The following is an 18,015-nucleotide window of genomic DNA, read 5'->3' on the forward strand; positions in this document are numbered from 1 at the left end:
TTTATTTGATTAAGGGCTCTAGCAGTGGCATAAACACAGATGATAGTGTGTCTCTGTTCTATTTTTTCCCCTGTGAATAATCTAAGACAGATCTTTCTAATTCTCTGTTTTAGGTTGAAGACTCTATCCTCCCACCACTAGTTTCTTTGGTCCACAGTCAGAATGGTAAGTATATGGCCACATCAACTACAGTTTCCATGAATTTCACATTTTGTTTTAATTAGACTTCAGTGTGGTCACATTATTGGCACCTTTATTTTCAAGTGGAATGGAGACTCTTCAGCTTGCGGTTGCTCTCAGAAACCACATCACTGCTTTTAAGCCACGAGGTCATGGCTGAGGAGAAAGGAGAGAGCCTCGACTCCAAGAGCAAGCTTCTGTCTCTCATTAGAGATTCATTGCTGCCTCAGTAAGTATAATATTGCTCCTGTAATAGGGAATAACGTGATACTCAATCCGTTTTGACAGTGTATTTGTTTTAACTACCCTTTTTATGTTTAAAGGGCAAAACGAAAAGAGGAATACCAGTTAACTGCTGCCAGAGTTCTCTGCCCAATCTCTCTCTCCTAGGTTTATTTAGTATTTTGTCATATACGACACAAACAGAACTTCTGTGTGACACCCTTTTCTGATACTGTGCCTCTGGCTGCTCTTGTAGTGAAACAAGTTTTCCCTAGCTTTTGGGCTGATTTAAAACTCCTCTTTGTTCCGCTAATAAAATCAGAACATTCTAACAGCAACATCTTTGTGTCTATTTTGGATATTTTGTCCTAATGTAAGATGTTCTGAAATCATACGGAATGGCTTTTAAACTTTTTAAAAAAGAATAGTACGAATAGTACAGGATGGATTAGTCCTCCATGACTCACTCAGGGGTTATTGCCTCTGAATTGCTGTCCTCTCCTGCTGCCCCAAGCAGCACAAAAACCCTACAGCAGAGTAGATGAAGCTACAGCCTGTATGCCAGATGTGGCCTGGAACTTCAGTTGTATGGTTTATGGTCAAATGAGGCTTGTCACTTCAAAATGACTTGCAGGTGAGCATAAAGACAGCTCGCTCTGTTATGCACGTGCATCCTGTGAGCTCATAACATCTGGGAGTAGAGGGAAGGAAAGCACAAACACAGGATGAATACAGTAAAGATGAGTCGTCATTTATCTTTCACATTATTCTAGTAGTGTTCTAGTGTATTTTAATGTGTGGTCCTCAAAAGTTAATAATTGTAAATACTTAATTGCTCTAAGTGAGGAAATTGTTCCCCACCCCTACATTAAGTAAGTGGCAGAAGGGTGGAGGGATGGATGCTGGATTATAATCAGAAACACAGTGCCTTCCCCAAAAATGAGACTGTCTCTTCCTAACTAACTAATGTTCTTATAAATTGACTAATTTGAGGACCAAAGTCCTGTCTGTGCAAGATGTGTAATCTTTTCTCTGAGAGCGAGAATGGGAAGGAAATCTTAGAGCTCTATAGAGACGCTTATTTTCACACCTTTCTTCATACTAATTTTTTTCCACTGGGAAATATAGAATTTATTATTATGAATTAAAATGGAAACTGAAAATATTGTTTTAAAAATAGAGTATATGCATTATTAAAAGCTGTCAGATACTTTTCTTTAGATAGGGGAAGAGACCTGGAGTCAAGCACGACCAAGTTCTGTCCTTGCACAGAATCTTGCCCTCTGTAGAGGTGCCCAACTTATAAAATGTTTCTCGTTGAACTGGGCGGGAGGGGAGGGGTGGGGAGAGTGTCATGCTAATTCCAGACTAGAAGGAAAACAGCCAGTATACTCCTGTCTCCAAGCTAATTAGCTCAATTGAGTGGCAGGGCTTCTTGGTTTGAGGCTAAATATGATCCTACTTCGGGGACTTCTGCTGTGCTATCTTTGCATGCATTGCATTGTAGATGTATAAAAAAGGGTCTTGCAGTAGCTCATAATCTTGGTTCCAGCCTTTAAGTATTTCCTGAATTGGTTCCTGTATCTCGCCAGTAGAGATGATGATATTTGTGTTTGAAAAGCACTTTGAGATTATCTCAAGAAAATAATTATTGAAGTTTCTGATAATTTGAATATACTGGAGCTTGGTAAAACCAAATTTTACTCTAGTTTAGGAGCATAGTAAAGCAGTATGTAAATCTTTCAGTGACTCAGAGTTAACTGGTGTCTGTTAATTTAATACATTACTTGAACCTGTGGTTTGACCCAACCCCTAGTAAATGTGCTCACCTGGGGAGCAGGTAATCAATGCAAGAAGGCACAGAGGAAACAAAGTGGAGAACTGTGAGGATTTTCTGCAGAAAAGAAAACTTAAACTGAGTTTTGGCTTGAAAGCCTCAAAACTCAGTTTGGAGAAGACTCAAAAAGAAACTAAGAAAACACCAAAGCAGCTGCTTTGGATGTCAAAAAAAGACATGAAAGGTAAGTTTTGTTCAGCAATGTTCTAGGTATGGGTAGGAAAATATTGAGGAAAGGTAGGAATGAATCCTCATACACTTTCTGCAGTTCTCAAAAGAAGCTTAATCTGAATGCAAAGGGGTCTGGCCTAAATCTAGAGAGATTAGAGGTCTAAGATTAAAGGTAACTTGTGAAGATAACAAAGTCCTGTCCCAAGAAGTAAGAGTTACTTGAAAACTCTAAGATAGAAAGTGAAGAGACAGCTAGCCTGTATTTGGAGGCTGAAGAGGTACTTGCTGATGTTTAGTGATTCTGTGGCTGGACAAAGGGTAAGACAGAGTGTGACTCGGCTGGAGGACAGTCAAAAGAGGAGGAATGCAATTGCTGTTTGTTCTTGGGCAGTCTGTGTGGGGAAGTGGTATTTCCATCCCATCTAGTTCTGCTTTTTAAGAACTGAAAGTTAACTTCCTCACAAGATTTTGATTGAATTGAATGAAATTGTGTCTTTTAATTTCAGTTCACTGAAAGGTTATTTTCCTGAGCATTTCATAAACAAAATGAAACTTTCAGCTATAGAAAATGAATACAAGATAAATACTTTCTTACATAACCAGATTTTTTTAATCAGAAATTGTGACATCAGCTCTCTTTCATCTAATTCTTAATATTCCTAATTATATATCATAATTTGAAATTTGTGCCAGAACCAGCAAAAGGAGAGGAATGTGTAAATGAAGTTTTATTTCATTTGAAAGATTATGTAGCTTGTTCTTAGTAGACCGCCAAGCCAGTTCTGCAAGTACAAAGTCCAAGATACTTGAGATAATTTGTCGATAAAATGTTTAGTCTTTTTTAAGAGCTTGAGAGAATCCATATCCCCAAGTCTCTAGGTACTCTTGTCACTGTTGTTTATAGAAAAGATTGACAAAAAACCTCCTTGCAATTGTGCTGGTTTTAGTTGGGATAGAGTTTTCTTCATAGTAGCTGGTTATGGGGCTATTTTGGATTTGTGCTGAAGAGAGTGTTGATAACACAGAGATGTTGTTGTTGTTGAGCAGTGCTTACACAGAGCCAAGGCCTTTTCTGCTTCTTGTACCACCCCACCAGCGAGTAGGCTGGGGGTGCACAAGGAGTTAGGAGGGGACACAGCCAGGACAGCTGACCCAAACTGACCGAAGAGATATTCCATACCATATGTCATCATGCTCAGCATATAAGGGGCTGGGAGAAGGAGAAGGAAGGGAGAGATGTTCGGAGTGATAGAGTTTGTCTTCCCAAGTCACCGTTATGTGTGATGGAGCCCTGCTTTCCTGGGGATGGCTGAACATCTGCCTGCTGATGGGAAGCGGGGAATGTATTCCTTGTTTTGCTTTGCCTGCATGTGCAGCTTTTGCTTTACCTATTAAACTGTCTTTATCTCAACCCACAAGTTTCCTCACTTTTCCAGTTCTCTACCCCATCCCACTGAGGATGGTTTGTATTTTGAAGTGGCAGGGAAATCATTGGATGAACTCATTCATTTAACAAAGTATCTCAGGCATGGAATGTTTTGCCTTCACAGAACGTTCATGCATTCATAGCTCCTAATGGCCTTTATTCAGGCAATCTTTTTATATTAATTGCTAAGGTGTTCATTTAAGTAATCTGCATTTTCTCACATGGTATTTGCTTTGATCAATCACTGCACTTTCCCTTAGAAATATTTTTTACTAGTGTTATCTTGGGGGTGGAGGGGGGAATAGAGTTTCAAGTATAAGGAAATAAAGTGAGACTGTTTTTAATTGAAATCTGAGGAATTAGAATCCTAAGTGTGCAGAATAGTAATAGTCTTTCTCAAATGTAATGCATAGAAGGTATAAAATTGTTTAAAGTGGATATCATTCAGGGAAGGTATTGATGTGTTTATAATAAAACAAGTATATTGCCAAGTGTCAGATTTTTAAGCTAGCATGGCTAATTCATTCATTATTACTATTAGGAATTACCATTTTGGAGACCTAAATCCATGTCTTATGCAGTGAGCAGATGACTTCTGCTACCTAAGTCACGTGATAGCATCTTTGCTTGCCTCAAAGGATTTAGTCATAAATTCTGCAAAAAAATTTGCATAGTCCCATTATGTTTGGTAGGAATATGTATCGCTCTCATGTAGGGCTTCCAGGACTGGTGTCTACTAATGCATTATAGTATTTTCTTCTTTTTTGACGAAAGGAACTTTTTAATCACCAATGAAAAATAGTTTTCTTCCAGGAACTGGAATCTGTTATTTGTAAAGGAGAGATTTTAATCACTGAAGAATTGAAGCCAATACTAACCTCTAATTGGTTAATTGTGTAGCTTCTCCAATGTGGTTTGCAGCTCTATGGCAGCACATTCAAGCTCATACAGAGTAGCCATGACATGTTGCCCATAGGCTGTGCGCTTGTGTGGGAATGTTAGCCCCTGTGAAGGAGCTCCCACAGGCTACATCAAGAATGCTCGGCTGCTGTGCTTCACCCTCCTCGTCTTAAGAGTTGTCTGGATCAGAGACTTGGCTGGAAAGCACTGCACCTCCTCCTAGATTTCCTTCCTGTGTAAATCAGAGTGCTGAGGTGTGGTGCCTGGGAAGAGGAGACCTTCATTCCGGTGAAGAGCTGGCACACAGTGGGGTACATGCCAACACCCAGCTGATGGGAAGTGATCCAGATTCCTCAGTTTGGGCAGCACTAGGGATCTCAAGATGTGAAGTAAAGTTCTTGGTGATTTGCTTGATTCCACACCCTCCCCATCAGAACCCAAAAAGAAAAAAATGTAGTGGAAGGATTTCTTTGCATAAAACATGATAACCTACCACACTTTCCTACAAATCATCCTTTCATTTGTACTTCATTAACTCTTCATGGTTTTTCTTTTACAAATGAAGACATTTATGTTTCCAATTCTATTACTTCCACATGTTTAGAGTAGCACTATTTGTAATCAAAGACAGTGTTTTGACATGGCTGAGTCTGTGGGGTTTTTATGCTTAGATTTTTCTGTCTTCCATCATTGTATCCTGTTGCCCTCCAGATACATTTTGATTTAAACAAAATGAAAATAGTCCTGTTTGTTGGGTGGGCATTACTGGAATGTTAGCAGCAACAGCAAGGTCTGTTTGGGTTTTCAGCAGCCTGTTTTTCCTTACCAAGATTTCCATGAGGTGATATTTGGACGTGTTTCATAGATGTTTTTCTTGTAGTTTTATCTTCACTGCCATAGCTCTCAATAAACATTGTTTTGAAATACTTTTGTAGTGTTCTGTTCTGTATTACTTGGAGAATGGAAGTATGCTGTAGTTAAAGCAATATTTTTTTGAAATTTGAAATAAAACATAACGCTCAATGTGAGTGTTCTGTAAGTAAAATATTTCATTTTGAGAAAAATCACTATGTAAACAAAATATAGAGCTTAATCATATATAAGTTGGTTGATGGTCTTCCTGAGCACCCAATAAATCTTCTACCTCATTTTGAGGCTTGGTTTCTACTTGCCTCTTGAAGATTAGGTTTTTTAATATATAAAAATATATAGATCAAGAAATAAATCATATGCATATAGACAAAATACATTTTAATACATATATTAATATAATTTACATACACATGTTACATATACACATGTTTTTATAAATTACATATTTTATAATTGTGTATCTCTGTAAAAAATATGTTCTTTTATTAATGCTTTAAAAAAGTTAATCTAATGCTGGTTTTAAAATACTGTTCCTAAGTAAGTCTTGTTTATTGCTTTGTACAGTTCCAAACAGCATTATATTTCCTTTGTGCTTATAAATTTTGGAAATGGGAAATGATGTATTTTTTGATATCAACTTTTTAACATGCATCTTGACTTCTTTTTTTTTTTTTTTTTTTTTTTTTCCCTTCACTCTCACTACTTTTCCCTCTTCCCTTTCAGGTATGAGCACATTCTGATGGCTCCGGACCCAGTACCAATGTATGCTCTGAAACTGTTGGTGGCCCTGACTGAACACAGCCCTGCTTCTGTGAGGTGATGGAACTACACATTCTCTGTTGTTCTGGGTTCTTTCCGTTTTGGTGTTTTTTGGTTTTTTTTTTTTCCATTAGGAATTAACAGTAACTTAGATCTTACTGTCATACTACTTTGACTTGAAAATCCTTGAAGAGTATTTGGTATGGAACACAATCGTAGATCTTTTGTGCTAATTTCATATGATCCTGGTTATTTTAATATGGATTTAGCCAATGAAACACCAGAGACAAAAGAATTTTAACATTAAAATTGTCATTAAAAACTTTAGAAAAAACCCAACAAACCCATAAACAAGCCAAAGCATTATGAAAACTGTTGTCCAGCTAAGCAGATTTGTACTAGGATGAAGATGAGGTGTTTCTAAAAGATTTTGGCCAGTCAATTCACTTCAAAGCTGTTCAGTTTTTCTGCAAATACAGCTACCCTTTTAACTTTCTAAACAGAGATTTTAATGTTTGATATAGGTACACGCAAAATGTTTAAAAGCATCTTAATGTCTCTTTCTTCTTGTTCCAAAGTGGCATAGAACTTAAACTGCATTTGTTGATAGTAATAAGGAAGCATGTCTCATATATGTATGCACACAAGCAGCTATTCCTCTTCTCATATTTGCCCAGAAAATCAGGTTGTTCTTGCACTCACCATTGCCTGTTTGTGGTGTCTCATAGTCTTTATGGCGAAGAAGTCACTGCATACCATGCTGTCTTGCTTTGATTGATTGAAATGAGCACAACAAGAAAGAAGAAAAAAAAAAAAACATAAGGAAGGAAATGTAATATGTTTTCCGACAGTTTTTATTACAAAAGATGAAAACATCCTTTTTTAATCTTTTATGATGCTACTGTGAACAGTGCTTTAACATACTTAAGAGACTAAAAATGAACTAGGACATAGTGGCTTGAGATTTTTAAATGGTTTGAATACAGTAAACATACTTAATTGTATTTTTATTGCATAGAAGCTGTTTATGATACTGCAGGATTTTATGGATTATATAAACAAATAGTATGCCTTTCTAGTTTTACGATTAACCTATAGATATGCTAATGTTTTAAGAGTTATAAAACTTATTTCTGTAACTAGAATGCTGGATATTATAGCAACACTTTGCCTAATGAATTCTCTTTATTTGAGGAATCGTGTATTTGTCCTTATGCTCAATGTAGGTAGATTGTGCATGCACACTCATCCTCGTGGTTGTATCACAACAGACAAAATTCTTTTCTTAATATTATTAAAGAGCAGCTGTGGATATCCAATGAACTATTAATAATTTTAAATACCAGCATACTGTTATTTAAGGATGGGCTACTAGATTCCAGATACTAACTTATCTGTAATTGTTCTGTTTCTCAGGTCTTACTGGCCTTCTTCTTTTACTTTCACTAAATAATTTCTTTGGCTAGATTTCTGAAGGAACATAGTTTATGCAGTTCTCTTGGTCTGTCTTCCTGATTCTTTGACTTCCCAATAACTTTAGCTGGAAGTAGCTGATGAATCAGAAGCGTGACAGAGGTGAATAATATACTCATATTTGCACAAATGTCTAGTGAACAAAACGGTAACTGGGTACATGCTATAGTGAACACTAGATCAGAACTGATTCTGTTTTGGTTTGATGGCTAATTAATCAGTATGCATGTAGCTCAGAATTTCTCAAGGCATATGCTCGCTTTTGCCCCTTTCATTAGGCACATGGAAAGTGTCTGTGATTTACGTGACTGGAAGTAAATAAGGAACACTGGACACAAATCCTTTGGGATTAAATTTGTTCTTTGTGAAAAAACTACAATATTTTAGTACTAATGACAGTGATGCGAGTCACTTTTCATTGAGTCTCTCTGGCTTCTCCAAGCTTACATTTTGTCCACAATACCTGGCTTTCAAGGATGGATGGTTTCTCCTGGGACTTACTTTAAATGAATAAAAATGGCAGTAGCAAAAAGATTGTAAAATGACAAAATGTTCGGTTAGTATTTATCTTACTGTTTTCATGCCTTTCAAAAATAACTATTCTTATTAACCTTATTTTGAACTAAAAAAGAGTGAATTGGGAGGAGGATGAGGGCTAATGTATTTTATTTAGTTCATTCCATATGATAGCTTGTTCTCATACATGTTCACCTAATGCATTCTCTCTTTCTTGCTCTCTCGTTTCTTTAATCCCACCATTTTTCTTGTATCTCACACTCATCTTTCTTCTTCTTCCCATTCCCTCAGTCTTTCTCCTGTGTGCTTCCTGATAGACATCAGCATTTGAGCAGTTCTTATTTTAGCACTTGAGATGGATACATGCCAATCTTTGTTTCATTTTTTTCATAGCTGATACTGTAAATCAGCTAACTTGTTGCAATATCAGAGGAAAAGCATTCGATGATCATCTTACCATTTTTTGACACTTCTGTTTTCTGTTACAAGTAGTTTGTTCTATATGGTAGAGGCACAGATGTTCAAATATTATATTTTAATGTCTTACAAGCTTATGATAAAACACTGCTAATGTACAACACATACTTTGAATGCCTCTAATAACTAATATTTTGTAAGAATACAAAAAAATGCCTTGTAATCTTTGCCACTGCTCCACTGTTGGGGTAGTTTTTAACTTTCTCTATTATGGGAGCTCTTCCACTCTATTGCTTTTCAATTTAGCAGTGGAAAATTCTAGTGATATCCCATTAATGTGCTGCAGAACTAGATCTCTCACAAACATAAGTTCCAGCATGTGTAAGATGGTAGCTGTAAAAAAAACCAAAACCAAACTTTAATGAGTTTCTATGAGCACATTAAGTATTTGGACATCTGATCACAAGAGCATCCACAGGAAGAAAATCCAGTTTTAGAGAAGGATGAGTGTTTTCTTGTTTGTTTTCACCTTAGTGGATTAGAGTATAAATGAGTCGAGTGTTTCCCTTATATATCTGTTTTTACATCATGCAACAATTGCTGTCTGATAGAACCTCACTTAGAGTTCATTTACTAAGAAAACAGCAGATATTTGAAGGATGAGCTTTGAACAGAATTTGTCTATCAGTTGCCTATTTTATACTTGGCTCAAAGCTAATGATCTGGCTTTAAGAGTGTTAATAATAATCTGTTGTCACTCTCCTAAATACCTATTGCTTTGTTTTCTTCAATAATTTTTAATGGTTTATAAGAAAAATTATGGACATTAAAACCAGTGTGAGAATTAATAGCAGAGTTAATCTTTTTCATGATTTTTAAAAGAAATCACTGATACTAAGGAAACATGTAGCTTCAGTTAATGATTAATCTCTGGACTACTGGACATTTGCATTAGGGGTTTTTTTTTCCCCCTTTGTTAATTACTCTTGGTGGATTGTACTTGTGTAAGGAGTTGTTGGAGGAACTGAGCTTCTCACAGTGGGAGCAAATGTCTGCAGCAGAGCGAGATCTGATCTAACTATGCAAAGTCTGTATTCAAAAAGAGCAGTATCAGAAGATACCTTCTGTGTTTATAAACTTCACATATAGGTTATATGTACGGATAGAAAGTCAGACATAATCTGTTCATTGAGGGTTGGGGTTATTTTGGTTCCTGCTTTGTCTTGTACACTGTTTTGTTGTGGTCAGTAATGATCAGATTGCTAGATTTTTCTAGTAATAAGGAGGAGCTGACGTGAATTTCTTGGTTTCTATTAATATGGTGTATCGATTAGCTCTTCTTAAATGTTTTGACTATTTTAAGGTATTTTATACTGTGCCTACTCCAGGAAATTTAAACTGGACCATGATTCTTAACTTGGCTCTTGGTGAGGTTATGAAATGTAGCTATATATTTTGCTCTGTGCTCTTTCATGCAGCTACTTGACTTACCTTTAGTCAGAAACTTCTGGCATTTGATGACATTAATATATCTGAAAGCGAAACACTCAAAACTGTGGAGTCTGATTTTTTTATGGATTGCTAAAATAGACATTTTTGGCTGCAAGGAAGGGAGACAGTAAAGGAACTAGAGTGGAGGTGAGGGGATTGTCAGATACTGCATTAGATAATAATCATGAGAGTGGGACACGTGCCACTATTCTGTAATTAAGGTCATTTCTTGAGGGAGAAAAAAATAATCTAAAAACTAATGGTGTGGCCCTTCTTAGATTTATGGTGGATTGAAGGACGGGGGAGCAAATTAAGGAACCTTCCCCACCTCCTGTCCTTACTGTAAATTTCCCAGACAGACATTAGGCACTGCTCTAGAAAAGGGGAAAAGGTGGCAGAAAACAAAATGGGAAGGTCCTGAAGAGCAATAAAAAAATCTGCTACTTCTAAACACCACAGATCTAGTACCTGTGAAGATGATAGATGGATAGACCTTGTACACTGCAGCAGATTGTCTTGGCTAATTAAAGTAACTCTTTATCACAATGTCTTTAGAATCATCCAAGAATGGTCCAATTTTCAAGCCTCACGCTACTGTTTGTACCCCTGCATTATCTATTAAATATCATTAAGGCCTATTTTAGAATTGCTGTTAGTAATGGATTGATCCTCTTATCGTACATCATGATGTTCTACATCAGCATTTGTTTACATATCAGAATATACTGAAGTGGTCTATCTAATATTCATGCCTTTGATTTCAAAAAAATAAACGGTGAAAAAACCCACCGAAGCAAACATCTTGGAGTTCAGGGTGTTGCTTTTACTTGGTTTGTGTTGGTAGAATTGTGATTTGGTTCACAAGCACTTATTAGCAGTTTCTACTACTGCTGTAGTTTCTTTGCCATTCTACTAGAGGGCCAGCACTTCAGTGCTTCCCTTTCCTGGTGAATTGATTAATGTGGGCTTATATTAATTGCTTTTAAAACACTTTGTTCTTCTCATTAGTCATTTTAATTTTCTAGTTTAAGGTTGAAGTGCTCACTTTACATAGTAGGTTTATTTGCTTCTAAATAGATCTGATCTTCTGTTTTTATATGTTTTCTTGTTTTCTGTAATCATAGACTCATAGAATGGTTTGGGTTGGAAGGGACCTCAAAGATCCCAGTTCCAACCCCCCTGCCATGGGCACGGACACCCTCCACTAGGCGAGGTTGCCCAAAGCCTCATCCAACCTGGTCTTCAGCACTTCCAGGGATGGGGCCTCCACAGCCTCTCTGGGCAACCTGTTCCAGTACCTCACCACTCTAACAGTAAGGAATTTCTTTCTAACATCTAATCTAAATCGACCCTCCTTCAGCTTAAACCCATTACCCCTTGTCCTGTCACTACACACCCTGATAAACAGTCCCTCACCATCTTTCCTGTAGGCCCCTTCAGGTACTGGAAAGCTGCAATTAGATCTCCCCGGAGCCTTCTTTTCTCCAGGCTGAACAACCCCAACTCTCTCAGCCTGTCCTCATAGGAGAGGTGCTCCAGCCCTCTGATCAGCTTTGTGGCCCTCCTCTGGACTCTCTCCAACAGGTCCATGTCTCTCTTGTACTGAGGCCCTCAGAGCTGGATGCAGTACTCCAGGTGGGGTCTCACAAGAGCACAGTGGAGGGGCAGAATGAATATGAATAAAATAATATGGAGGAGTTCTGATAACAGGCAAGCCTATAGGCCTAGTCCAACTGAACTGAACACTAGAATTACATGTTAGCGGTGTACAACATTAGTGAGAAAATCACAATGCAGATGGATTGAGAGAGATTGTCAGAGGATTATATGGTTTTTTTAGAACTTTGGAGAATATTTATGTAGATTTTGAACCTGATTCTGATTACAGTAGTTTCACATCTGTGAAAATTGAGTTGTAAACCCCCTCATTTTCTTGTTAGAGAAATAATGCTAATATAAACCAGCAAAGAATTCATACGATCTTTGCTATTCCTATTAGTTGTTATAATATTTGCACATATGCTGCTTTATTAAATAACACCAGACAGGAAGACTTTCCCAGAAACAGACCCTTGAAATGTTAAGTTGTGTGTCAGCCAATAACACTGTTGTCATGTCGCACATCATTCTAATTCACATCAAAGGCGGTGGTCAGAGTTCATTATTGCAAGTGAGTTCTCATAGTCTAGTCATGTACTGATTGTAATACTAATCACTGTTTTTAATGTAAAACACAACTCCTTAGTGTTACATTTTATAAAAATTCTCCTTTAGTAAAGAAATTGGCTATTAACCTTATAACTGTAATTTTGTTTCCTCTTTCGTGTTGCTGATCAATTGCTGAATGTCTAAGTTCAGCACATGAGGCTTCTACTTGATGTTACTGTAAAGTCAGTTATTGAAAAATGTCATGTTGTAAAGTTCACATATTTACTCTTTTAATGTAAAGCATTGAACAGAAGGAGAAAATACCATTCATTCTTGGTTATTTTTACTTTCAATAGTGAATTTTTGCCATTGTTAATATAAATAGCAAATAAAAAATTAGCAGATAGTGTGGAAGAGTCAGCTGCTTAGGGTACTACAGTTGGAGTTGCAGACTTGAGTGAATTCAGCTCTGCCACAAATCCTTTGTTCAGTATGAAGCAAATCTAAACCACCATCCAATCCATTGTTTTGTGTTCAACTATAGGTGCCCAGAGAAGACTATAGGAAAAAGGCAAGTGAGTGGCAATACTTTCTGCAGGCTTTCTCAGCCCCCTGTGAGGTTTTTCTTTCAGAAGCTGTATAAGAAGACATGTTGTTCTGTAGATAGTAACCCTTGATGAGTAATTTTAATTTCATTTACATGGATTCAAAAAGATATTTGACAAATAACTTTCAGCATTAATAGTTATTACATAGCATAATCACCTGCATGTGAAGACTTACCATCTTTAGGAGTTTTCGTTGGATTTCTTTGTTTACTCTGGCACTTGCCACTTAACTTGATGCCATCAAGTTCTTACACTGAAAGAGAAGCATGCACGACTTCATAAATTTCTGGCGTATTGTCTCCTTTAGCAGTACCTTTAGCAATCCGAACAGTCCTGCCTATTTTTAAAGTAAGGGTCCTTATAAAATACATTTTGAAAGCTCAAGAATACTGTATAAATCAGCTCTTCGTTGTCCACGTGCTGACTGGCTTCCTCAAAAATCTGTCATGGATTTGACATTTCATCTCTTTAAAATGAATGGCTTGGCTCTTTCTCTGTGTGTGCCCACCAGTTCTGTTCTTCAGAATAGCTTCTACTCATTTGTTCAGCTTAGAATGTCTGTAATACCCAGATTTTCACACCACCCCATACAACTTTTCTCAAAAGTTAGTATCCAGTCATATCACAATTTCTGTCTTTTAAATCTCTCCTATGAAAGCAAAGAGTTTTAAACAAGGTATACACTTTGATCTCACTGTGCCAGATGATGAACTAAAAAAATAGGTGACAAAGTAATTTATTTTCTCCTTCTGTGGTCTAATAAACCTCTAATTCTTTTTCTCTTCAGTAGGACAGCTTGACAAAGAGAGGTTGGAGTGTTACCCTCTGTAGAGTGAACAGAGCCTACTGACTAGCTAAATTTCCCTGAAGAGAGAAGGCTGGGATTGTGAAAGCATTTTGAAACCTGGGTGTGCCTTAAACTTCTAAGGGAGACATTTGTTAACCATCAAAACAAAACCCCCAGACTACCCTTTTTAAAAAGAAAAGAAGTTAATAATACCTGAGACTGTGAATCCTAACTGAGTATTGATTACTGAACCTAGAAGATAGGAGCATTTTAAGCCTTCGTACTTGTTAGATCAGCCAGATCCCTGCTCAGTGTTCTGAATATTGCAAATCCGATTTTAGGTCCATATTCTCCACATATATAAAGATAGATACTTTTACTTTTTATGACTGGAAATTCTAGGACCATGAGGACACCTAAATCCTACTATTCCCAAATGTTTTCTCAACATTTTCTTGCTCATGCCTTTATTTTTTTTATTTTTATTTTTTAAATAATATATTTTAGGTAGTTTTTGTGGGTTTGTTCTTTTTTTTTTTTTAAATGGAGGAAATAGAGGACTGAAAGATAACCTTGTTATTGTAACACTGAGTGGTGGTGTTCTATCTGCTTACTAAATGAATGCAGATAAGGTTATTTCATAGCTATGTAGTTAATATTTACTAAAAAGTAATTTTTTAAAAGCTTCATTTTTACCTAGATTTTTTTTCAGCTCAGAATGGATTTGCCCTTGTGTCCTCCTTTCAGTAACAGAAAATGGGTTTGGATTTTTAGAGAGTTCCAAAATATTTATCAGTTTCTTCCTTCTGCATAGAAAGAACAATTAGAGGTTAATCACACATGCAAGAACTGCAGTCTCTACTCAAATTAAAATCTGAAATGTTGATGTTCATTTTCAATTCAGATTTTAATCCCATTGTTGAACGGAGGGCTTAAGTTCACTTTAATGGCTCTTTTCTCCTTTAGATATTCCTTAATTATTTTTTTTAAATATTTAAGAGATGCTTGATTACAAGTGCTTCTGTGAAGAAGAAGTCTTGCTTTGTGGAAGGCTTACCAGCCTTCTGTTGTATCTCTCTTTCAAACTTCTGCCATTCTTCAGAGGTTGTGACAGCCATTTTGTCATGTAGTAGACCGAAATATTGTTGGAATTGAGGACACTGGAAATCAATGTTAGTTGACTGCCTGAAGAAAAAACCTCTGGTGTGTGAACTGTGACCTTTGCTTTTATCTCACCCGCACCCTTCCATTTGTCCCCAGTCAGCCATCTCTCTATCAATCCAAAGGTGTTTGTTTTTTTATTTTATTTTAAATTCAGTAAGAACTCTTTTTTTTTTTTTTTTGGGGGGGGGGAGGTAGAATATGTAGAAAGAATTACAGTACTGTAGATTGTATTTTAGAGCATTATGTCCTTTATGCTGCTTCCTTGCTGTGGCATGATCTGCACGAAATGTAAAAAGAGAGGAGTCTCAAATGAGTTAGGTTGAAGGCATAAGGCCTACTTTACCTTATTTAGTGCATTGAAAACACAGCTCAGTAATTTAGCAGATGGATGTGTTTATGTTTACACCTTACAGATCACGTTTCAAAAAAACCATATGTGTTCAGAAGCTTTCATTATCATCATCTGACTAACAAAGTGTTGGAAGTCTGAGGTGTAAAGTGAATGCTTTGCCGTCTTGAAAATGTTCCAGGGTTACTGGTAGAGTGTTGATTTTGTTGGTGAATGAAATACTTTCTCACCCTCGTTCTTTCTTTTAACTGACTGTGTTTATAATTTTTAGGCATAAGAATAATAACCAAAGGTCTTGGTTGATGTAAAAGACTAATTGCAATCCTGATTTGTGCAAGTAGTTCTGCATGAACACTCTCAGGCATGAGAGTGCTTAGCTATAGAAGGCCAGAAGTAAGAAAAAGTTGCTTGCCATACTATTGTGTTTTTCATATCATAGAATCGTAGAATATCTCAGATTGGAAGGGACCCATAACAATGGAGTCCAACTCCCTGCTCCTTGCAGGACTACCTAAAACTAAATCATGTGACTTAAAGATTTTTCAGAGTTGTCTGAAACTTTTTCGTATAGCAAATCAGTTAAAATTATTTAGCAAACGACGATATTATGTTTAGAGAAATTATGTCTACTTAGGGCTGAAATCTCAGTCAGGCTTGACTTTTAAGTTTTAAATACACAAATACTTTAAAAAATATTAAAAGGCTTTGGAAAAGTATCTGAAATATGGTTGAAATAACTTGTCTAATCAGCTGGTGATTTATTCTAGACAATATTATAGTTTTGTGAAACATCAAGATGTATTTTATGATAAAAATCAGAAAAGTAGCTTATAAAAACTCTAATGCAATTTTTATTTAATATAATATTAAAAAGTAGCAGAATTGGAAAAAGGATTAATGTTGTTGTGCTTCCTTGCCTTCAAACAAGTCTTTAAAACTCAAGGAAGAATGGAATTGTTTTTCTTATTTTCCAGTTGGATACAATAACAGTCTAAAATATGCAGTCACAACCTGACAAAAACTTCAGGAAATATTAGTCTTCAAGCTTTAACAGCAACAGCATCAAAAATGCTCTGCTAAAAAAATGGTTTAGGATCCGTAATGGAAGTAAGATTTACTAGACTTTCATAATTTTGATTTGTGACGATTAGTGAACTTCATCCTTAAACTGAAACATTTCTTGAGGCATACTACTTCTTAAAAATCAGTTTTCAGAGTAAGGTACTGTAATTGTAATTAAAAGAGTTTTAATTGTGTTGTTTCTGATACTTCAGGAGATGACTAAGTATATCAGAAATTATCATGATCACTTGACCATACTTGAAATTCATTATGTTTTAATTCATCTGCTATTGAAAGTTTATGAAGAAATATGGTTATTTTTATAGACATCCCAAGAGCCTGATTGAGAGATGTGTATTTTTAAAGAAAGATTTGCATTTCTTTTCCACAGAACTCTTATTGATTATTATATCATTCTTAAGTCCTCATTACTGTCCATTCTGGTAGCATGAACTCTTAACAAAATTTCATTGAGATTATGTTTTAGTTTAGACAAAATAACATGATATACTTCAGTGAAATACCAAAATTCGGAATGGATGATTGACATGCTTTGGTTCAGTTGAGCCTTGTAACTGGCGTACTTACTAAATCATTTTCAATCAAATTGATCAGGGACTTGGAAATGAGTCTCCTAAGTCAGTCTTTAGCAGAAAGAACAATCATCCAGTTATTTTGTCTAAGACTGGACACATTAGTAGAATCCAGTTTTCCTGAAAATGTTTTCTTTCAGAGTGAAATAAAACTAATGTTAAAATGTGTTAAGACAGTTTGAATAGAATAATTTTGAGGATATTTGCAAATTGTGGTATAGATTCACCTTAAATTTTGAAAATTGTCCCTAAATTGAGCTTTTGTTCTCTAGTAAATTCTAGTTTCTAGTAACAGCATGTAGAGCTCAGAATCCAGTTTTGATTGTTATGCACAGTGAGAGGAAAAAATTCTGTCAAATGATCATGGAAAACTGAATTAAAACTACAGTTAGTGTCAGTTTCTGGCTTTGTAAATCAGTTTCTGTAATTTTCTACAAGTTTGTATAATATGTAAATCAATGCGTAGTTTCCCTGTTTTGGTTTCTTAGAGATAAGTGGAATAGAAAAATTATCAACCATGTATCCATATTGAAACATATCACTGAACAAACTGAAAACTGTGGTGTGTAAGTATTATCACTGGCAATATTGGACTATATTTGTAGCTGACAGTGGAACCAGCTAAATTTATTATATACAGAAAGCTAAACTCTGTTTAAGAAACAAAAAGCAACCAAGCAAAAACCCACAAAAAACCCCGATCTAATCTCAGGAGGAATGTTGCTTTTTTTATTTAGATGGTACTGGTCAACTAGGAATAGCCTGGCATATTACTTCACAGTATAGATCCTAGCGCTTCACCGACAGTCCATTCAGAGAAGTCATTTGTCCTTTCTAGAGTGTCATCAACAATATGAATTGGAACACTGTGGGCTTAAATCTCAAATCCTTGCTATCAGTGTAAATTAAGATATTTTATAATCTTGGAAAGGAAGAAAATGGGAGACTATTGAAAAGGGCTTGAATATGTATTTCTAATGTTTTAGAAAAAATCAATTACTTTTCAAAGCTAGGAGGAAGCATTGACTCATAGGTGTCA

The 18,015-nt window shown here is 36.1% G+C and overlaps 1 protein-coding gene across 6 annotated transcripts in view; it reads left to right on the forward strand.

Moving 5' to 3' along the window:
* The window catches only part of ULK4 (unc-51 like kinase 4), a 257,174-nt gene that overhangs the window by 100,148 nt on the left and 139,011 nt on the right, over positions 1-18,015 (forward strand). For 3 of the 6 annotated variants that reach the window (XM_054814066.1, XM_054814065.1, XM_054814071.1), the window contains 3 exons: positions 114-165; positions 232-409; positions 6,333-6,425. In XM_054814066.1, coding sequence (XP_054670041.1) covers positions 114-165; positions 232-409; positions 6,333-6,425 — 323 coding nt within the window. The remainder of the gene's footprint in view (positions 1-113; positions 166-231; positions 410-6,332; positions 6,426-18,015) is intronic. The other 3 variants (XM_054814067.1, XM_054814068.1, XM_054814069.1) reach the window with 1 other exon arrangement.

This window comes from Grus americana, chromosome 2 (genome assembly GCF_028858705.1).
Source record: "Grus americana isolate bGruAme1 chromosome 2, bGruAme1.mat, whole genome shotgun sequence".
Lineage (NCBI taxonomy): Eukaryota > Metazoa > Chordata > Aves > Gruiformes > Gruidae > Grus > Grus americana.